Raw genomic sequence first — 22,756 nt, forward strand, 5'->3', positions numbered from 1 at the left:
GTGGCGCACTGGCCCCAATCCATCACACCCCAGTCCAATCCCTCGCTTCTCTTCCCCCCCTGAGCACATACGTCCCTGGGCTGGAACTATTTATAGGTCGGGAATATACTAATCTGCAGTGTGCTCTCCAGACCTTCAATATAACCAATATCTACACGTGTGAGGTTTGAAGTTGATATAATTGTAGTCAACCAGAGGGGATCCCAGAATCAGCAAAACATGGAAGACCAAAATAGCACTCCCACAAATTTTTATAAAAAGGAGCTTCAATGACCAACTATGGCTTAGCCTTATATGACTCTTAACTTCCAACAGAATTTCGACATTCGCACTTCAACATCGACATGGCATAGCTAAGTTAACTGTTCACAACATGTCGACGGAACTTTCTACACGAACCTCCCTGCCCTCCCCGGAAAACAGTAGAGTCGAGACTGATCATGAAAAAACCTCAAATCAAAATCACCTCCCTCAAAACTCCCACCAGCCGAGTTCGAGCTCCCCGATCTCCGGGTACTCGAAGAGGCTATCGAGCGTGATGACTTCACTATTGGATGGAGAATATCGTCTCTAAACTTGAAATATTTGAACAAGAAAATTATCAAGAGCGCACGAAGTTTATTCCAAGATGCACACAGAAAAAGTTATGAAGTTTCGAAAAAAAGAAGTTGTTCAAGATACCGTACTCGATGACGTCGACACCAAAGAACTTTGATTGGATTCCACCACAAGAGAAAGCTACATTTCGAACCAAGAGAGTGAAAGGATTTATTACCAGGAAAGGTATCCTATCCTATGCCCTCCGTTTACGAAGGTTTGAGTTACGACTACGAGACTGTTTTGACGATTTACGCACCAGACGGTCTGAAAAGCGTGCAACTGTCAGATTATTACTAGCTTTCCGACGATTTAAAACTACCCAAAAGGATAGATGTTCTACAGAAAAAACGGGTGCCTGCCGCGGGGAGCAATGGCAGCGCGATGTTTGGACTGCCCTTGGTCTTCCGGTGATTAGTGTACCGTCTGGTTCTCAAGGACTTGCACCCCTCTAGCTCCTCGACAAGCTTGTTACGTTACGATCGAGGCTGTGGTCAATATATAAAATAACTACTTAAGTAATCAAGGTGATTGGCTTGGATACGTAGTGTATCCTTTGCAGGTATCTAGCTACGCTAAGAAGAAAGGGGGGACAAGAAGGGAAGGGCAGTAGCAATTATGTATAGCAACGATTCCAACCACTCGCTCGCGCCCGGAGCTCCTCGTCAACATGTCCCCCACTGCCCACCCAGACAGGGCGGGGCAGAGCCAATTACCCGTACCCCCTCTTCCTCATCCCCTTCCTCGCATCCCCCGTAAGTGTACACCCGGTCTCTCTGGGGACGAGACTACTCACTCGGTCTCCAAAAACAACGACGACCGACGACTTTTATATATGAAAGATTTTGTGTTGGGGACTCAAAATACCACACGTTCATGGATTCTATATCGAAAGGTCGAGGCTAGACGCCGCCTTCTATAAACAGAAACTGCGAAGGGGCAAACTATAGTTGGGAACCGAAGAATTAATCCCAGGCGTGAATGGTTCTTATTATATTGCCTTACTAAGTAAAGAAGATAGCAATAAAAAAAAGAAAGAATAGGTCTGAACTCAGTTTGAGGGGTTCTGCTGCTTCCGTCGTTATTTAGTGTCTGTCGACAACACTTTGGTGCAGTATTCATGCATTTAACGTGGCTGGCCGCCATCCATCCATCCATCCATCCATCCATCCATCTTTTTCTTGCCCTCTCTCTTCCAACAGGAATCAAGTCAAGTTGCTAGGTATTTCAGTTCATTTCATTCTTCCCCCCCTCCTTCTTCCTCTCCTCCTCCTCATCTCCAACCACCACCGCCGCCGACCATCGTCATCACCACCACCATCACCATCACCATCGTCTTCTCGCCTCATCATCATCACGCTATCTTTCCCCCTTCCCGATCGACTGGCTTGGCTCATCAATAGATCATCTCGAACTTCTCCCGAAATTCGAAATCCGAAAATCGAGAAATCGCCTGACGGCCGCCCAATTCCAAGCAATTCGTTCTCTCACCTTTCCGAGCTCCCCTGTCTCCTTCCCAACAGAGCTCTTTCGACCCTCCCCATTCCCTTCCCGACACCACTTCCACTTCAACTCTCCTTGCCGCCTTTATTCGGACCCTTTTTCAGAAAAAAAACCCCCTTCATCGGAAACACCTCCTATATCCTTCCTTTTTCCCTTAAATTGCAAAATAACGTCGTCGGCATCTGTCTATCTCCGTCTCAGACTATCGGCTTTATTAAAACCTACATAACCTCTCTATATCTCCGGCGGTCGAATTATTTTCCTCCTTGTCTATAGTGGATGGAAAGAAAGAAAGATAGCATGTCGGCAATACCCAGGAGCGACGAATCGGTTTCGTCCCCTCGTCCATTACACACCCCCTCCCGCCAGATGGTCTCCAACATCTCGAACCTCCTCCCTTCGGCTCCTGCTAGCCCTCCTACTCCGGCTCCTAGTCCGACCCCGCAGATCCACCGCCTCCCTACCTGGTCGACGGCGAACGCTAGCGAGGACACCTTTCTCCGAGATGCTCGTCCTCATTTCCTAAGACTCGACGCGTCCGAAAAGCAGAGATTCCTCGCCGAAATCCTAAACCTATGCGATTCCCAGCAACTTAGTTTCGTTCTAAACTACGTCTCCCCGAGATTGAAGAAAGATCCCTTCAAGACGTTGCCTAACGAGCTCTGTCTTCGAGTCCTTTCCTTCATCGATGACCCAAAAACACTCGCCAGGGCCTCCCAGGTCTCGAAACAGTGGCATGCCTTGCTCAACGATGACCTTACCTGGAAAAAACTATGTGAGAAACATAGCTACCGTCGTCTGAGCAATCACAGCCCTTCCCAAGCTGCTACTTTCCGATCACAACCCATCGATCATCCAATGTCCGAGCCTATCAGCCCATCGCAATCCACAAAGAACTCTGGTTTCACATCGGAGATCACCTCCCACTATTCGTTACCTAGGAGGCGACCGAAACCTATCAGTTATAAATCCCACTTCAAACAGAGATACATGGTCGAGACAGCGTGGAGGAGTGGAGGAAAGGCTATTGCAAGGCATATCACGCCAGACCAAGGAGTCGTCACCTCTCTCCACCTCACACCCAACTATATCGTCGTCGCTTTGGATAATGCGAAGATTCACGTCTTTGCCGAAGATGGACGTTTCCTCAGGACACTGTCTGGGCACGTGATGGGCGTTTGGGCTATGGTTCCGTGGGATGACGTTCTGGTGAGTGGCGGTTGCGACAGGGATGTCAGGGTTTGGAACATGGCCACAGGGTAGGTTTCCATGTTCACTCTTTCCTTAACATTCGACACAAAGACATTAACACGCTATGACAGGCAATGCAACCAGGTCTTGCGAGGTCATACTTCAACAGTCCGCTGCCTCAAGATGAGCGATTCAAAGACCGCCATCTCAGGATCTCGGGATACGACCTTGAGAATTTGGGACATCGAGAAGGGTGTCTGCCTAAATATCCTTGTCGGACATCAAGCCAGCGTTAGGTGCTTGGAAATCAGTGGGGATTATGTCGTCAGCGGCTCTTATGACACGACGGCAAAAATATGGAGTATCTCGCAAGGTGCCTTGTTGCGAACGCTCACCGGCCATTTTAGCCAGATTTATGCTATCGCCTTTGATGGCCAGCGAATCGCTACAGGTTCCTTAGATACTTCCGTTCGTATCTGGGATGTAGAGTCTGGGTAAGTTTCTCGCATCCGCCTTTCCACATCATACCCTCACCTTGTGCCAATAATATCTTCTTTCAAACAGCGCTTGCCAAGCCATTCTCCAGGGACACACGTCACTTGTTGGTCAACTCCAGATGCGCGGGAAGACATTAGTTACCGGTGGTTCTGACGGGTCTGTTCGTGTTTGGAGCTTGGATAAAATGCAATGTGTTCATCGCCTTGGCGCTCACGACAATAGTGTGACGTCGCTCCAATTCGATGACACCCGCATCGTCAGCGGAGGTAGTGACGGTCGTGTAAAGATTTGGGATCTGAGAACCGGTGTGTTGGTTCGTGAACTCTCGAGCCCTGCTGAAGCAGTCTGGAGGGTCGCATTCGAAGAAGAGAAGGCTGTCATTCTTGCCTCAAGAGGTGGAAGGACAACAATGGAGGTTCGTCGTCATCCCCACCTTTTGCCCTTTATATCGAGTGGTTGTCGGGGTACTAACATTGATCGTACCATACAGGTCTTCTCATTTTCGCCACCACCTGAAGCTTTTGCTGAAACTTACCGGGCCAGCAGCCCGACGGAGTCAGATACCATCTATGACGATGTTCCCATGGAGGAAGTGGACATGAATACCCAATTCGCTGCTTCGATGGACACGTAAAAAAGCATGGTTTCGGTTAGTGGTTTGTCTGCTGAGAACTCCCCCATATCTCTCCTCTATGGCCGATTACGAACAGTTAACCCCTCTTAAGTTTTTCCTTTAGCTTCGCTTTTCAGCATTGCTTTAGCGTTTCTTTCTTACAAATCGGTGCTCCTGTTTTCTCTTTTTTTCCTCTTTTCTCTTCATGCTTTTTTAAACATTTCGGAGTTCGAGACCTTCGAGGTTTTAGCGAGGACTGGCACGTCCAAAAATTACAAAAATTGACCATTCTGTTCGGGCAAAGTATCTAAGGCAGCGGCATGCGGGTGGTACCCTTTTTCTCTTTTGTTTGGCCCTAGTTCCTCTTTTTTGTGTCTCTTTTGGGCTTTTTCCTTGCAGGTGAAGTTCTTTGTGCTGTATTTCTACGTTATCCTTCCGCTTTCTTTGCCTCTTGAGGATAGCACATGGTTTTCGATTTTGCTATTTCGAAAAGTTTCATGGTAGCTCGGTCTGGTTCAAATTTTAAGTTTCCTTATCTTTTGAACCTCCTCCCTCATCTCTTACGATCTCTGTTTTGTTCCCTGCTTTTTTTTCTAGCTACACGACTACATGATCATATATGAATCATATATAATTCTTTTTTTCCCTTTCCTCCCGAATTCCGTGGAGCAAAAGCAAATCAATATATCTCTTCCTCTAGCTTCTTTTTTTTAACGTTACTACTTGGGTAGTCTCGACGTTAGATTATTACTGTGACCTGCACAGTCCCTTTTTTTGCATTCGATTTCAATTCGACCTATATGGGCACCAAGGGAGGAAACAAGGAAATAAAGAAGAGAAAGTCTGCGAGAGGCGTAAAGCGAGAGAACACGATTGCAACTCGAAGAAGAAGAAGAAGAAGAAGAAGAAGAAAAAACAAAGCCTGACCATGCATTGTCATCATCCTGATATCTCGTATGCAAAATGCATGCCACGCCGGAAAGCAAGCAGTAATACTAGTAATCTCACTTAAAGCAAAGCAGCAAAAGAAAACGAAAGAAAAAAAGAAAAGTCAATGAGGAAAAGGTATTAAAAGGTATTCTCTATAACTTTCGTTCGTCCTACAAATATAAAATGAAGATGATTATGTTTTTTGGTTTGAGCAGTAAACCTCCCTCCTCCCTCCCTCCCCCTTCCGTTTTTTCCAGCAGAAGCAATAAAAAATGGTCGCCAAAAAGATATCAAAAAAAGGACAATTTTCTTTTCGTTCTTTAAAACCCGTTATCAACCATCTTCAGCAGCATTGGTCTCCACAATCACCGGAATGGTAAACGGGTGGTGGAACTCTTCCTGGTGCCCGATATACGGTGACTCCGGTGTAGCCTCTTCAGGCGGGTCTGGGAAGATAGTTTCGGCATGACCAATCCAATTCCGTACCATCTGTTGGAAATATCCAAAGTCTGGGCTGAAACCCATGGTGCCGCTGCCGTCGTTTGCCATTCCCATGCCGAAGACGATGGCGAGGTTGACAGTGTTCATTTTGTTGATGTGTGAGTTTTGAGCGATTCTAGAAATGTCGGAAGTTAGTACACCGTTCGAATTCTAAAACAATATAAGCAGGGAGACTTACAAGTGGAGATGTCTGTAAAATCGTTGAAGGAAGAAATAAATCCATGGGGGAACTTTTGCAAAGCAGTTTCTATAGTACAATGGCTTTTCGGAATCCTCGATGTCGGCTACAAAAGACGTTAATACCGACAATAAATCCTGGACTTGGAGGGAGGGGAAACATACATGGCATCGCTCGAAGATCCTCGAGGAGCTCGGGAGATAAGAGAGTATTTGGCATCTCTCTCATAAAGAGTTTGAAACATCCGGCAATAGCGTTGATGTCAAACCATCGGTCATCATCCATTCGGACATCGACCTCAGAATCAAGAGCTGCCTTGAGAGCGCCAATGCTGCTGGTGGCGCCGGGGACACGGTAAATACCGACTTCCTCCAAACCTATAATCGCTTGTTAGCACTTGGAGTACGTAGATATCGATAGTTAGGTATAAACAAACCTCTTCGCTCAACTTCTCCCAGCATCATCTCTACAACATACGGGACTTTCAGGCCGTCCCTCTGATAAAGCTTTTCCAGTGAAACGCCAAAAGCTGGTACGACAACTGTTAGTATATTTGCTAATGTCTAGTGGGAAATGGGGTATTCTTACATGGTGCAACAATCACAGTCGGTGCTGAAGCCATTCCGCCATCCATTGCCTCGTCACCATCTGTGTTAACAATGTCTCCGCTGATTGCCTCCAAAGAGTGCAGCCATGCTTGGGTATCTTCTGATCCAGTAGCCTGGAACAAAAAGCTCAACCCATCGTCGGTTTTCAATTTCCAGATTTGTCTCTGCCTGAACGAAGGCGAGGAATGCATCCCCGCGAGCCTGAACAGATCGATAACAATTGCAGGCTTGGTCTTATAATTCGAACTGTGCATCACAGGGAGTTCAGAAGGCGGAACAACCTTGCTGGCGGTCGGCGGCGTCCAAGACGAAGATATAGCCATAGATATCGGGCGCACGGCCTTGAATAGTGTATTCACTGCTAGTCGCCGTCCCGACTTCTTCTCGGCCACAGGATCCATCCTTATTGCCGAAGACTTAGTCTTCTGCGAGGCCTTGAGCTGCCCTCGATGTTGCTTCTCAACGCTCTCACGATACTTCCCATCTCGCTTTCGCTTATCGTGTTCCTTTTGGAGAAGGCGGTAGAATACCTTCGTCCTGTTGGACTTCGTAACAGAATTTTCCCTGAAAGCAAGTTCCTTCAGTTGTTTCCTGTCTGCGGGACGGCCTAACCGGCTCGGAGTTTGCCTATCGTGGTTGGGATTGGGTGTTCCAACCTCTTCACTCGAACTTCCCATATTTGGCGAATTGGGGTCGATATCGAAGAAATTGCTGACAAGGTTGAACACATATCTCCTCTTGTCAAAGTTGATCAAACGACTATTCTCTATCAGCATGTTGGGAACATTGCAGATAATTTCGAGCATGCGATCAAGTAACCAGGACGGGCAGACGGTCATCGGTCCGTACAATTTGGTCTCTTCGCTCAGTGACGGAACAACATTCTGCAAGATATCGAGGTCAGAATGCCGTCCCGTCGCCAGTTCGCCGGCAAGATTCCAAGCATGCGTGAACATCCGACTTTCGGGTGAGCACAGAGCCGCCGCTATTGCGTTTCCAACGAACGATGGGACAGATTGACGAGGAACCGGGCTACCGGGATTCTCATATATATCGAGCACGGACATCCTCCGTTGGCATATCGAGATGCACCTCAGAAGTGAGAATATTCTTTGAGACCGCTCGTCCGCATTAATGCGGTTGTCGGTCACAATAGAAATAAACATGTTGATCACATCATTCTGAAGATTTGCAAAGGCCCGGATAGGCGGCGGCAAACTTTGGAAAACAGTTTCGTTTGCATCCACTCGGGGAAGATTCTTCAAGATCAAAAACACACTTTGAATGATATCTTCGTCCTCAAAGAGTTGGGCGGTTGATTTAGAGACTAAAAATCCGTTCAACTCGGTAGACTGCATTTCTAGAATTTCAAAGGCAATCATCCAGTCGACGAGACGGATTTCTGTAAAAGCTCGTCTGGCGTGGTTTTCGACCTGGTCAATGAATTCCTCGAGATATTTCAGAGGGCAATGGACAGGTACGGAGAGGGAAGGAGGTGAGTGGAAGGTATTTGAAGGTCGTAGTGGATGGTAAAAGCCCCTCTCAAATTGCTCCCTAACATCCTCGAACAGGTTATATATTTGTTCGATCATCTCTGGAAGTTCTTCATGGTTGGAAGTATGTTGATCCCATATCGCGAATTCTTTAGAGAGCATTGCAATGAATTCAACAAAAGCATCCCTCAAACCGAGATCTCCATGGAAGTCGATGTAAAATTCGTCAACCCAGAAACTTAATACTCGGAGGATACCGAGATGTATCCTTGCCACCATGATCCAATCTAAAACCTCATCTTTATCTTGGTAAAGACCGGTCCAATCGGGGAATACATCGTCTTCCTTGACTTTATCAGATAGCTTGGCAGCAGAGCGGGCCCCAAGCAGTCTCTTTTTGAGATACTCAAGTAACACAATCGGTAGGCAAAAGCTATAAGCAATTCGTTAGCAAAGTCTATAAAAAGAGAGGCTCTAAGTTCTTACCTGCGGAAGGTAGCCAAGAAGGTTATGATGAAAAGTTCATCATCCATTCCGAACGCCGGCAACTCCTTCTTCTCTCCGTGTTCACTTCGAGAAAACATCCTAGTACTGAAGTCTTGCACCCCAAGCACGAGGATATCAACAAGTCTCTCCAGAGTACCACCTTTAGTAACCACATTCATAGCCTTTGTGCTATAACGAGACGGATTGACCATCGACGGCGGTCTGTCACGATCGGCTCCATCAGCATGTCCCGATGCAATACTTAATGGTCGTCTTCCGTGTTCTATTAAACTTGTTGGTCGAGATCCGCCGATATCCGTGTTAACATCGGCTTTTAACATCAGCTCTCCATCTTTGCTATAAAAGCTCTCTTCGTCCACACCCAGAACATCTCGGACAGCCCTCAAGATGGTACTATCCTTACTCTGGAGCCCCGCCGTTCTTTCATGTGTGGCTACGTCCAATGCGTTATAGCCGGTGGTTTTTGCCGATGATCGTTGAGGAGGGAATGATCGTGTACGTCGTAGAGTTGGGATAGTAGCGCTGGGTACGGCGAGCATCGGGTCATTATCCATTTCAATGGCTGTTAGATTCCCGGTACTCGCGTTAAAGTGTTTCTTTCCGAAGGCTTCTGCAATCGTCAAGGTATCTTCCCAGTTGAAGAGCGAGAATCCCGGCAGCAACTCTGTAAACGCTAGCGGAATACTGGTACCAGTACTCAGAGGTGGTTTCTGATGATAATGTGGCTGAACATAGAACCCGGTATTTGGCCGTTCTGCAGCTAAGGACATTTGGAAGAGCGAGGACGAATACACGGATATTGCCTTAGAACCATTGTTTAAGAGCCGGAGGCACTCCTGTATCCGAGTATCCTCCTTATATTTCGCAGGTGGGATATCTTTCCCGATCGCGTTCTTCTCATCGGGATATCGGCTCCACCGCTTAAGACCGGCCTCAATCCCTTCGTACCCATCAAGGAACCTTTTGCAGTTGATTTTACCGTTTCTGCTGTCGGTAGCTTCGGTGAGAGAATGGCACAAATCACCAAAGTATGGAACAATGTCCTGGACCGCGATCGTTTCCCCACCACCTCCAGGGGCCATAACGCTGGGACGAACGGCCTCTGTCGTGCTTAATTCAAACTTGCGCCGTTCTAGATCCAGCATTACGGGCACCCATTCTTCCACCACAGTGTTCAGCTTCGACTCTTCGATCATCTGCCAGGTCATCTGAAGCCTGAGGACAGCCGGAGAGAGGATAGCCATAATAACTGAGAACCAACCAACCATATCTCCCAAATCCTGGAGTATCCTACCGACATCAATCCAACGCGAGAGCAGTGAAGCTCGGAATTCGTGCGAATGGTTCGGCATAAGGATGTCAGTACATAGCTTTTCTCCGAGAAAGTGAATGGCACTGGATGTGAAAACTAGAGGATTCTTATTTGCGGCCGGAAGGGCGTGCGTAACATCCATCAGCAGCGAAATATCGGTCCCAGGATTCCATATCTGAAAGTATTTCTTGTGGAATAGGTGGATCTGCTGCGCTAGATGGCCGGCAGGTATCGAAAGGAACTCGTTCGGTGAGAGTGTGAGCGCGTGTCGCTTTTCATGGCTGTCCGCTTCTCTACCTACGGAACTAGGAGTCAATATTCCGATCCAGAGAATGTGCATTTGCCTCTTAGGGGGTTGGAGATTATAAGCTTACCTACATTCGTCGGGAAGAGCTCGGACTTCAGATGGCTTAGCTTAGATTCGACCCTTCCAGACAAAGTAATCGCCAGTTGTGCATTGTGCGGCTTGATTCCCTTCTCTATCAGTGTAATTAAAGCCTCGTGGTATCTCATCTCTAGCAGCATCCCGAACGAAGAATCAATAATGGTTGTTACTATCCGCTCAATTTTCCTACTGATATTCCTCCCCTTAGTATACTCGGTAAATGTCGCAAGAGCCGTCTCTGGAATCGTCCATGCAGGGAGAGTCAACAGCATAGACCTGAAAAACATGACGTTGTTGCCAAATAGGATCTCGTGGCATATAGCCTCGACCGACCCACTGGCAACCGATCCATCCTCTTCTATAACCAAATCAGGATGTCTTTCTTCCTTGGTATACTTCAACGTAGATGTCTCTTGTGATGAGACTAGGGCAATATCGGGGGCGGTCTGAGGTCGAATCGTCGTTGTAGCCGTGTTCGTGGTAGAGCCTGCGGTTTTAGGTGGAGCTTTGGCCAGGACATCGAATGATCGAATATGTAAATTCTGGGGCGGTTTGTACAAGCTCAAATGATGACCCTGAATAACTCCAAAATGCAGCTTCCAGGCATCCTTCAATGCCCCCTTTCTCGAATAATGAGAATTCACAACATTGAGCCACCCTTCCAGCACCAACTCTTGCGACTTTCCATGGTGATCTCCCAAGAAGGATACTTCGTCCGATTCTGGGAACTTTCCACCACTTGTTAATGAAGCAGTATGGGGCCTCCTTAACTCAGCATTTTTATCCCCAGCTCTTGGATCCCCCAGAAATCCATCGGTCTGCTGTCGGTGCAGTTGCTGTACTGATGAAGAAGATGGAGACTTCGACCGAGCAAATATATCGTTTACGGAGCGTGAGATGCTTCGAACATGGCTGTTTAAAGATGCAGACCCCGCTTTTGAATTTTTGGCCTTGAAGGCAGAAGATTGAGTGGATGATGGGCTGAAGGGAGAAGATGGGCTGAAGGCCCCGGATTTCCGATTGGCGTTCGAGGTGATGAGCTCAGGCCGCTGTCTATCTTTGCTCCCTTCGCTACGCCTACGCGGTACAGGACCAGTCGGCTGCGTGAGGTTTTGGTGGTTGATTTGCGACATAAAGAAGGACTACTTGCTTTGCTGTACCATCGTTAGCGGCTTTTGAAAGGAGTAGGAAAGATGAAGCTGTAGATGCAACGTCTTCTTCTTGTTCTTCTTGTTCTTTTTTTTTTTTTTTCTTTGGTAGAGTTCCCGAGGTTTATAAGGGAAGTAATTGGTAATACAGGAAGGCGTGTGCGTGAATCGAGAAGTTGTCCGAAGGGTGTAGTTGGCAGGTCGAGGGAGTTGATTTTGGATAAAACCCCTGGCAACGCAAAGGCTCCAGAACAGCGGCTTTGCCTTTGTAGAAGGACGAAGGAAAGGGAAATTGGGGAATCGGTTTCTATTCTGGTTATAGCTATTAGCCCCGGGGTGCTTCTGATTGCGATAATTTTGTGATCGTAGAAAATACGGAGTCCGAATGCAGAATCGTTAAATTGGAATGTTGTATTTGGCCCAAAACGGTCGCATGTTAGAGGGAACGGTGCTGCACTGCACTGCACAGCTCTGAGGAGTACGTATATTAATGGACAAGTACCTCTGAGAGGGACAAGAAAACAAGGACAAGGACAAGAACGAAGCAGAAACAGAAACAGCTGCCACTCGGGCTTGGGCTTGCAATGGTGGTACCGTACCGGCCGGTCCAACAGGATGGTTTCAGTGTTTTGGGTGTCGAAGCGCCACGTGAGATATATTTAGCAGCTTTAGATTATTTTATATTAAGAGGGTTCATTGAAATATAAGATTCGCAAGTTTCAGTGGATAAAGAGGTTCGTTCATACGGGGAACGAGGTTTACATTTCAATATGCCGACGGTGTGTCAGAGGGGTTACAATTGTTATCAGTTATCATGATCAAAATTGCAGCGTATTAATACATCAGATGCGATCTGATCGCGATTAGTATGTACACCCATGTGTATATTCTAAGCTAAACCATCCCCTCCGGAATAAAAAAAAAAAACACCATAGAGAGGGAAAAAAAGGATGCGGATGATTCGAACGATAAGCGGGCTCCGGTACACGATATGCATGGGGTTGAATGAGGGGTCTGAGCTCGAGAGTAGTATTGATTGATCATGTTCTGAGGGTTAATGCATTTTAAACGTCGAGACGAGAAAATGATGCAGGGATTATGGGGATAATAAGGGATGCTCGACGGGTGGCTGGTTGTGAGTGACAGGTATTAATGTTTTAACGAGTACGAGAGTTCCGCGACGACCGGGACTCTTGTTGACCTTTCCGGCCCTTAGTTCGCACCGGATGCTCCGAATGGTAGTGTCCAAGGTGTTCGGCGGCAAGATTGTTCTTCCATTTCAGGCATCGTTGGATGGGAACCTGAGCAACCGATTTTGTTCGTGTAGACATCCTGACAACTACTTCTGTTCCGTGGCTGGGGTCCGATGGATTGAGGTATCTTTGTCGGGACTCCATAGCATTCACAATGTGTTCTTTGTAAACTTCGAGTTCTTTCTTCAACTTCAACTCGCGTTCACCTTTAGTATCCAACCATTCCAGCAAGCTGTTGAAATCCTCTGGGTCGTCGATATACGCCCATTTCTCCGGGCCACGAAGAGCTGCATTTCCCTCCTCCTTCTTCCTACGCTCTTTGATAGACATGGCCACCCTAGTTCCATCATTAGTGTCGTTGTTGATGACTCTGTCTAAATCTAAAAACTCCTTTTGCTCTTCCAGCGGGGCGCCTTGAAGCCACAACCTTCCCATGGCAAATCCAGAATCTGCAGTCGAGCTTGTTGGAATACCAGCATAAGGCATGCCGTTCCTTTCAAAGAACCAGTAACGGTTCCAGAATCTATCCTTCCCAATGACGCGTAGTCGTGCGCAGTCAGATTCCCTCAATTCGCTATCCAGTTCGGCGATTGCTGCTTCTTCCTGTCGAATCTTAGCCTTCGCTTTCTCGACGTTGAGACATGCCCTCTTGTATTTCTGTTGAGATTCGTGAATCTTTGCGTTCGCTTCTTCTTTTTCTTTCTCCTGCTCGCGTTTTCTCTTTCGCTCGGCTGCTCGGTTTGATGGTCGTCGAATAACAGGGCGGCTCGAGTCGGAATCTTCATCGTTATCTACCTCTGGTGTGTCGTAGCCATTGCTCATTTTCGTATCATCTCCTTCTTCCTTAATCGGCGAAGAAGGTTCATTTTCCGGCAGCAGTTGTCTTCTCTCATCTTCTAAAGATTTCAACTCCTCGATGCTAAAATACGAAATAAAGTTAGCCAGAATACTAGAAACTCGTGTAAAATAAATCCACCTACAATACTTTGCGGGTTTTCTGGTGCTCGATTTTGTCCTTTCTAAGTTTAGTCATAGCCTCGCCGCATTCGTCCATGTAATCTCGAACAATTGGTGTCTCGAATACCATCTTCTGAAGTAGTTGGATGATTTTGATTTTGATATTGATATCCAAGTCCCGGTATTGCGCTCTAGCTGTTATGAGCAATGGCTCCTCTCCGAGCGGTGAAAAGTATCGCAAAATATCCGTCGCCAAAGGCTTGAACTGCTTCCTGTTGTTGGATATCTGACTAAAGAGGCCGACAATAATCGTCTCCCATCCACCGTGCTGAAAATCTCGCTTTCGTAATAGTTCCAACCAGACGGGGTTTTGATTGTCTCCGTGACCGTTGATCGCAGCCTTTGACAGCTCTTTGAAACGGGCACTCGAACGTCTCGTCTGCACCCTATCCTCTTCTTCCTCCTCTTCGTCATCATCATCCCCGTCGGTATCCAGATCAAGGATGCTTGCGATATTGACCCTTCCTTCTTCTCCTTCGTCCACCAGTGTCTTCAACAATGAGCAATGTATTTCCAACAACAATAAACAGTCCTGGTGATCATCGTTGTAGAACAGGGCTTCAATGAAGTCGTCAAAGGTGAAGGAGTCGAGGAGCAACGGTTCGCAGTACACGTTGAGGAACTGCCAGGTTTCGAGAAGCAAAGGAACACTTTCTTCGGATAGCTTTTTCCCTGGAATGGCCTCGTGAAGCCGTTTCAGTGTTGGCCGCTTTTTAGGCGTTGAAGATGGCATGATTGTCAGGTCCTCAATTGGATATTTGATGAGAGGTTTCGGAGGCGGCTTCGGGGGTTCAGGTACAGCTTGGATCTTTGATACCCCGCTGCTAGAAAGGTGCAAAGTTGGCGGTTTCCCGTCGATATCCTTCTGCTTGCCCTTTCCTTTCGTGGTTGGTTTTGGAGGGGTCGGGTCGGGGGATAACCCAGGTCCAGTCCCAGCAATTGTTAAAGAAAATCCTTTCTCAGCCTGCGCTTTTCGAACGGCTAGCATAGCTTTCCTTTCGGCGACAGTCGATCCTCTCTGTAGATGCTTCGGTATTGTTTGGTTAATGCAGTATCTTCGGGCATAAGACTCCTTGACAAGCCAGGGTGCCCCATTCCATGCTTCCCGATGAACTGTATTCTTGATAAAGGCTCGTAACATTGCTTTTGTGAATATCCTCCGATCTCGAGTCAAGTCGTCAGGGCCTAAGGAAATCTCAGATCCCCGGTTAATGAGGCTGACTGTGTAGACAGCAGTCGCTGGCTTCGAAACTTCTCCTTGTGCATTTGTCTGTTCGGGAAACGAGCTCTTCTCTCGGATTTGGCCTTCCGTTTTGTCATTATTGTGAAGAGTTGCAATAACATGTTCTCCGGGGTAAAAATCGCCCTTGAAAGCCTGTATTCCATTTTATAGATTAGTTAATATCGCATATAAAGGCTGCAGCCTTGAAGTTTGTACTAACGTCGTATATGAGGTCAACTAGAAGTTTCGTTAGTTCGTAGAACGTAGTGGGAATTCGTTTTTAACAGCAAAACATACCCAAGTTATCTATTCTTGGTATTGTCTGGAACTGAACTTTCTTCAAAATGGGGCCTTTCAGTGCATCGGGAAAAGATTCCTCAACGTCTTTCGAACCAGCAAGCTACACGAAATAGTAATAAGTATCAAAGGCTAATACAATCCCAAAAAAGCCACAGATGACATACTTCACTCTCTAGAGCCGAGAAGAAATCGAGTCCTGAATGGCCAGTGATTTCGCAGATGAAACGTTTCTTTCGGAGGTGTTAGCAGGATAGACGTCTAAAACTAAACTCTAGACGGTCAACAGCACAAACCCCTTTGTAAAATTGCATACTGTCGACGAATCCATTGATCTTAGTCTCGATCTTAAAGAAAACCATTATATCCAGTTGAAAACCTACCGAGCCAAGTAGTCTTCATATTCAGTAAATATTTCGCCAGTGGCATCGATGACCCAAACCTATATAGAAAGACAGTTAGATCAATACTCGAGGATATTCTTAGCAAAACAGGGAAGGGGATATCATACCTCTTGGTCGTCATCTGCGATTTCCGGAGTGGGCAAAAACTGCACCGGTTTTCGTTTGAAAAGAACCTATACCCAATCCTATCAGTACCAGCGGTTAAGATAGACAACCAACATCTATAAAAACACACCATTGTACTTGAGTAATGCTAACACCCCTACACTCAATGGTGTAGAAGTACTGGCGTACTGTGAGATAAAAACCCGGAGCACGTCAAAAATCTTTGCCCGTGCCTAGTGAAACCGACGCGCGAATGGAACAAAGGATCCTCCAATATTTCTACAGCCTTACCGAAGGCCGTAAAAGATGTCTACCAGAAAGCTGGATATGAAAGGCGCGCGTATGCGGCTTTGTTTATATCAAGCGAGGGATCCACGAGGTTGTTTACGAATAGCTTGCTTGATCAATGATTTTTGAGTGTGTGAATGTTCTGATGGCTTGAAGTTTTTCAAGATTACCATTAATTGTTACCGGATCAGAATAGTGGGGGGGGTTCGAGATAGCTATAGCCACCCGGCCTGGTTGAAGAGGAGGCGATGACCCGGTATCGAATCGTCAAGACGAAGGAAGAATGGCAGCGGATGATGACCGGTCCCCTTGAGGTCCGAGTGCTATGATGAGGCGAGGCGAAGTTGTGATGAGAAGAGGTGATGGGAGCTGGAGAGCGCGGAGAATGAGGGTGGATGGTGATGACGAGGAGGTCGACGCGGGAGGAGGGCGTCCTAAATTTTTTTTCGGAACAGCGGGAGGACCACCTGAGAAGGTTTCGTGCTGTTGTCGGAGACCCCCCCACCGAGACCACCCCGGATCATCCTCGTTCGTTCCAGCGCATCCTCCTGCTCCTGGCAAGACGGCCCAGCCACATCAACTACCACCTGCCCTGTACCCTCCCACCGTCCTCGTACCTCCTCCTGTTCTCGGCCGTGTTCTCATCCTCGGATCTGGGGCTGGTATCACGATATGAGATATAGCTAAGAAGACAAAGCTGTGGGATTTTTTGAACAGAAAACGAGATTTATATTGCATCTGGAATTTCGTTAAATTTCAACATTGACGTCGGGGTACCACGACCACTCAACACAACTCTCCTAGTACCCACTTTTGGAGAGGGCCCAGCAGCCTAGCCAGGAGGTCATGTTACCCATGCTAGGGTCTCCTGCTAACCTCTCTACTCGTGGCCCGAAATACTCAGCAGAAAAAAGGCCATTGGTTCATGAAAATGGCATCGCAGGTGAGGCAATCCAACGCCAGTAAATGAATATAAAATTTATATCTTTGAGAATCTAGCTATGTAAGTACTCTCACCACCCCTCCAATTATCTTAGGGCGGTAGATCTATATCTAGATAGACAAAACTCGATGTCTCGGGCATCGGAAATACACATCCTTGCCATAGACATTAACGCAGTGACCAAATCATAGTCAATGTTCGGCACAATCCCTCTCGACATAGCTAGCGGGTATATCGATGCATTCGGAAGAAAAAAAAAAAAACTCTTCAACATCCATCCACAGGACTCACTCACCAAGCTCTGAGATAAAACCAAAATATGACAAAACTAGGTCTGCTAGACATCATAGCATTATCGGGGATATCACTGAATGAAAACAAGCAAAAGGAGGGAATACATGTGGGGATATCAAATGGGGGAAAAACAAGATGTAAAAGTGCCAAAAGTATATATACTGTATAAAATGCTGTTGTTAATCCTGAACACTTCGAAAGATCCATAGCCCGCTAATTTGAACGTATACCAAGTAAATCCAGACAATAAACAGCCTAAGATGATATCAAAGAACAAAGGAAAATGTAAAAGATAGTGAGCTTTTAATCTTCTTCTGCGAGATCTTCTGAATTGCCATGCCATTCTCTAGCTTGCGCTGTTATATGCTTGACTCCGAAAACTCGGGATGCATGGTATGACTCGCTTGGCGTCCTGTATCGAAAAGTTAGGATTGATTCATAACGTAACGTTGCGAATCGGGAAGGATATATACCTGAATGTGATAGCTCTTTGCCCGGAAATAACACCAATAGCCTGCAAGACCGCCTTGCGAGAATCTCGAGCGAAGACTGCCGGGTGTGCAATCCACTCCAAAGCAGCTTCCAGTTCGGAATCAAGGCATCCCACCACCCTTGAGTCAATGCCAGCAGTTGGGCTGTATTTTCCGTCCCAATTGCCGGACTGAGCCGCAATAGGCGTTACGTCTCCATGATCAGAGCCTGGGAGCGGCGGTAAAGGAGGTAAGCCACCCTTTCCGAGGCCTCTTAGGATCGTCCGAGTCTCAGAGAGTAACGTTTGGGCTCTGTCATGCTGACCTTTCGAGACTAATGTCAATGCCCGAGACAACATATCCGAGGTCAAAAGTTCCATCCTCCTTTGAACGATCATAGGATGTGGTGGTATTGGGGGGGACCCAGGACGAGCATGGCTCTGTCTTGACTTGTTGCTCGTCGATGGTAGCATCGAGATAGTCAAGAGAGACGGACGCGACGACTGTGATAATGCCCCGTCCCGTTGGATGTCCCCGTAAATCAGATCAGCTTGGATGAGCGGAACTTCTTCGATGCTTTGTACTCTCTGTTCTTCCGCGTCGAGTGGACCGCCAAGAGCTTCCAATCCGGAAACAATTGTTTCCCATGGATCAGCAGGTGGTAGCTCATTTGTGTTCTGATCTGGATCGATTACAAGTTGTACCAGTACATCTGGATTCTCCAAAAGTTAGCAAACCCAAACTTTTCGAGCAAGCTCAACCACTGATTCGGAGAATTCACGAACCTTTCTTGTCTCCGAACCTTAGATCTCCAAGAGCGGCCTCGGCCTCTCTTCCAGTAGCCCGTTTGGTCACTTGCAAAGCACCGCTTATCTTCGTGAAGCGGGCAGGCGAGCCTTCTGGCAACTTGAGCTTAACCTTGACGTTTTGATGCGATGATGATTGCAAGGCACCCATGCAACCTGCCAGACACTCTCTCAACATCATCCAGTCTTTAACGTAGGTATACGATGCCTTAGTCCTTGTCGATAGCTCGATCATTGTATCCGGCTTGTGTGTCAATCCTAACCCGAATGAGTGGATCGAAACCCTAGCGTTCTCGTTAGATTAACCAAAAAGTCTTCTAGATACGAATGAATAACTTACTTTGCAGCCTCCGCCCTCGATACCACAAAATCGACCGCATCAACGTCCGAAGTCGAGGAATCACTAATTAGAAGAATAGAAGAAATTGCATTGCTGACTTTCCTCTGCATCAATAGATCCATGGCGGCGTTCGCTCCTTCGACCACATCGGCTCGTAAACTCTTCTGACCGACTGGCCGGATCGAATTGATGACTCTATTCCAACTTGGCCAGTTCTTCGATGTCATCCCCACAAGCGCTACACCTCCGCCGCTGGAGCCAAATGACACCAAGCCCATTCGATCTTTTTCCCCGAGCGTTCCAACCAAGAATCGCAAAGATTCACGGAGTAAATTGATTTTAAGACCTTGCATGGACGAGGTAACAGGAATGACAACGACGAGATCGATCGGAACATGGGCGGCGAGAGTCGTACGCTGTATCCTCGACGATGTTGTATATTCGGTTGGGGCAGATACAACGGAACGGGCGCCTCCAATCGACGAATTCGCAGAGGACGCACGTTGGCCCTTCCTCCTTGTTGAATAACGGCCGTCAACTTCCTCGTCGAGGTCAGATTGCACACGGTCGTCATCGTGCGGCGCATCCAACATCTCGCTATTGAGGTTCAACAGCGCCCTGCGCCATTGTTCCAATTGCGAATGATTGGGAAATTGAAGATGGAATGATGGAAGTTCAGCAACAGAGAGACTTAGGGTCAAGATATGGTTGTCTACGTCAAAGTTAGTGGTTTCAATTTGCGGATCATCGAAGCAAATCAGGAAAGATATGCATACCGATCGAGCTCGAGTCAGATACCTGCTTGAGGTGCTTCTTGATCAAGATGGAACCTTTAAGTGTGCATTTCCCTGACTTTTTGCGTCCATTAGGACCCCATTGTCCGGATGCGGTATTTGGGATCTTCTTCTCCTTCACGCATATAAGCATTTCGGAGAAGAGAAAACATTCAAGCTCTTGCCATGATTGGCAGTCCTTTCCAACTTTGATAGTCCCAAATAATCGTAATTTACCAAATCTGGTCCCAAAATACCACATTAGCATCGCTATTACAATCCGCAACAAAATGGGTCCAAAACACATACCGAGAAACATCCAAGCTGTGCCAGTTTTCCACCCGTTGCCTCAAATCCTCCGTGATCTGTTCCATATTTGCGGCAGACTTGGCATTATTTCCATAAATCCCCGAAGCAGAACGATTACTTGTGCTTGGGGACGGAGGTCTATAGGGGTCATCCGCGCCCCCACGTATAGGTGGGACCGGTGGGGCTGGGGGTTCATCCCCCGTCGGGACCCATTTCCTCTCAGGAACCTCGATAGTTACGAGACAAGTGAGAGCTTGTTGAACCTTTGATCTTGTCAAGGTCGGAAATTCGCTACGAACCGTAACCGTAGGTGGATCGATTGGATTTTGAGGCTGCTCTCTTGGGCTCACAACACTCTCCATATTTTGCACATCAAAATCATGCTGCCGGCGCATGGATGGGGTCTCTGGAAAATCTGCCGCAGACGCATTACTCGGAGTGCGCCAATGTCCGGTATCGACACGAGGGTTTTCTCGAAGCTCGGGCCGGCTGTCACGGCTGTCACGGCTCTCGCGACCTTCACGGCTTTCACGGCTTTCACGACTTCCTTGATGATAACTCGAAGAATGTTCGCTGCGAACATTAGACGGAGTTGGCTGGCTGAAAGACCCCTGTGGCTGACTGAAATGTCCAGGCTGAGTGAAAGGACCTGAAGGTTGACCGAAGGACCCCGAGTCCCATCGGTTTGATGAATGTGCATCCCAATGTCCCGACGGTACCGAGCTTTCATGGCGGACACTCTGCTGAGATTGGCTATATTTTCGAGAGGCTTCTGCCTCCATGACCGATGCAGCTTTTACTACATTGCTAAGTTTCTCTATCCGAGGCCCAAATTCAGTCAGTAAAATACTCAATATATATATATATATATATATTGTCAAAATAAGGTTCCGACAGACCAATGTCCAAGACGTTCCCGCCTCGGCTAGTATCCAACCCCAAAGGCGCATCACAAGTCGGGCAATGCTGCGAGTCGATTTCGCGAATGTACTCGTAAAAACAGGCCTCGTGGGCAACATGTTGGCAACTAAACTGCAAAACCCTCTCTCCCCGCAATGTATGCTCTAGAAGTTCATCGCAGACGGCACATGGCGAGCCCACAAAGGTCCTATCCCGGCGATTACGAGATCGATCCATATCGAAAACTCCGGTCATTGAAGCTTTCGCTACAGTAACTCGAATCTCCCGCCAAAAAATTATCTAACTCCCCCCTTCGATATATATAACCTTAAAATAACTGTTGAGATTGTTGGAAGAGTGTTGCTTATTCCTTTTGCGATCTCGCTAAAAGGTTTAGACGGGGCACAGAATCGAATCGATCGATTCGTCGAGATATGCGAGGTCTCGATGGAAGGATAAACGAGATAGTTAAGAAGCCGATGCGAAGGAGATGGGGATTCGGAGATATCAAGAAGTCTATAGATCATGGAGGGACAAGGGCCGTCCGAATTTCCTAAAAGCTACAGGTCTGATACCGCGCTAGAAAGCTAAAGGGTCCACCAGCATCGCCATGACATCGTCAAACGGGGAAAGGTCGGATAATAAAGGGCGAAATTGTTTAAACGGCGGGAGTGATCAATAGGACGAGGCGAGAAGTAGATAAAGATCAGCGGAAGACAAAGAAAAACGGATCTGGGATTTTTTTGAATGGGGGGGAGAGAAAGGCATTTACAGACTAGGTGTGGGAGGATAAATGGGAAGAGCCACAATAGTTGGCTGGCTGTATTGTGCGGTTGCGGGTTGCTTTCCCAGGACATGGACAAGGAGGCGGGAACAAAACCACTTACACCGGCGGCGCCTCCTCCTCCTCGATGAATTAAAAGTAAATACGGAGTAGTGACTTCACTATTTCGTTAGTGAGGGCTAGGTAGAGTTCAGACAAGGACGGATTTTTGTCGAAGCGAGAAGAGTGTCCAATCCCAATGGCACGGACTCTGAAAATGCAGCAGACGACGAATTCTGTCTGGGGAGCGCTGCGCAGCACGGTGCCGGCTGCGTCTCGCTAGTTTGCTCACCGCATGTCCCTTTTGAGCATCATGCAGAGGACCTATGTACGTCGACATGCAGAGTCGGACAGCCGAACGGCTGATTAGCGTGCCTTTCTCTGCGCGGGGCTTAGGCGACCAACAGTCTGCTGGGTTCCTTGATACGGCCTTTCGCACATTGAACATGTCAAGAAAAACCTTGGACATCAATGCGAGAAAGAAAAAAAATATATGCATGGTCCGCAAAGGAGGGTGGGGCAGATGGGATGGATGGATGACTGGCAAGAAATCATGCGCTGGATATGGTTTCCCACCAGACTTTCGCAGCCGAAAGCAATATTATGCTAGATTGGATGTATCTTTCTTTGCTTTGTACTCGGTTGATATCATTAGTTAGTATCATTTCTGTGTAATAATACCAGGCATCACCGCTGTCATCGGTTTGTTAGGTAACATCTATAACAATGTTAATGCATTTGTCATGAGATTTTATACGGGACGGTTCCGACTTCCCTTGACATTATCGCTTCGTATAAACATTCCGCGAGACATATTCATTCGAATTCTTTCTCACCGGGAATGACTTTACAAGTCCGGCCCACCTTTAGGGCAAGGCATCCCTGGAACTTGGTATAAGGGGCCTGAGCCGAAATGCTGAACGACCATGACAATATCTAGGGCTCTCCTATAGATCGTATATACTAAGGACTAAAGACTTATGCAAGTGCTGTAGTTAGAGCTATGGAGTAGCAGTTGATTCGAAGTCTCATCGTTACGAGGGGCTCT

At 47.2% G+C, this 22,756-nt stretch overlaps 4 protein-coding genes across 4 annotated transcripts; 1 reads left to right on the forward strand and 3 right to left on the reverse strand.

Annotated features, from left to right (window-relative positions):
* Positions 1-2,400: 2,400 nt before the first annotated feature.
* Positions 2,401-4,423, forward strand: DFL_004022 (uncharacterized protein; the record flags this gene model as incomplete). The annotated part of the gene is made up of 4 exons (XM_067633048.1): positions 2,401-3,359; positions 3,423-3,785; positions 3,856-4,204; positions 4,280-4,423. The coding sequence occupies 4 exons, from the start codon at positions 2,401-2,403 to the stop codon at positions 4,421-4,423; spliced, it is 1,815 nt and encodes a 604-aa protein (XP_067491255.1).
* A 1,242-nt stretch (positions 4,424-5,665) lies between these two features.
* On the reverse strand, positions 5,666-11,449 carry DFL_004023 (uncharacterized protein; the record flags this gene model as incomplete). Its single annotated transcript, XM_067633049.1, has 7 exons — positions 5,666-5,948; positions 6,012-6,117; positions 6,176-6,388; positions 6,448-6,540; positions 6,600-8,545; positions 8,599-10,228; positions 10,306-11,449. The coding sequence occupies 7 exons, from the start codon at positions 11,447-11,449 to the stop codon at positions 5,666-5,668; spliced, it is 5,415 nt and encodes a 1,804-aa protein (XP_067491256.1).
* A 1,172-nt stretch (positions 11,450-12,621) lies between these two features.
* On the reverse strand, positions 12,622-15,895 carry DFL_004024 (uncharacterized protein; the record flags this gene model as incomplete). The annotated part of the gene is made up of 9 exons (XM_067633050.1): positions 12,622-13,636; positions 13,698-15,109; positions 15,177-15,193; positions 15,254-15,356; positions 15,421-15,486; positions 15,550-15,568; positions 15,637-15,695; positions 15,765-15,830; positions 15,893-15,895. 9 exons carry the CDS (start codon positions 15,893-15,895, stop codon positions 12,622-12,624), a joined length of 2,760 nt encoding a protein of 919 aa, XP_067491257.1.
* A 1,695-nt stretch (positions 15,896-17,590) lies between these two features.
* On the reverse strand, positions 17,591-21,122 carry DFL_004025 (uncharacterized protein; the record flags this gene model as incomplete). The annotated part of the gene is made up of 7 exons (XM_067633051.1): positions 17,591-17,699; positions 17,761-18,469; positions 18,543-18,847; positions 18,904-19,615; positions 19,680-19,918; positions 19,986-20,802; positions 20,885-21,122. 7 exons carry the CDS (start codon positions 21,120-21,122, stop codon positions 17,591-17,593), a joined length of 3,129 nt encoding a protein of 1,042 aa, XP_067491258.1.
* Positions 21,123-22,756: the final 1,634 nt, after the last annotated feature.

This window comes from Arthrobotrys flagrans (assembly GCF_004000055.1).
Source record: "Arthrobotrys flagrans strain CBS H-5679 chromosome Unknown unitig_0, whole genome shotgun sequence".
Lineage (NCBI taxonomy): Eukaryota > Fungi > Ascomycota > Orbiliomycetes > Orbiliales > Orbiliaceae > Arthrobotrys > Arthrobotrys flagrans.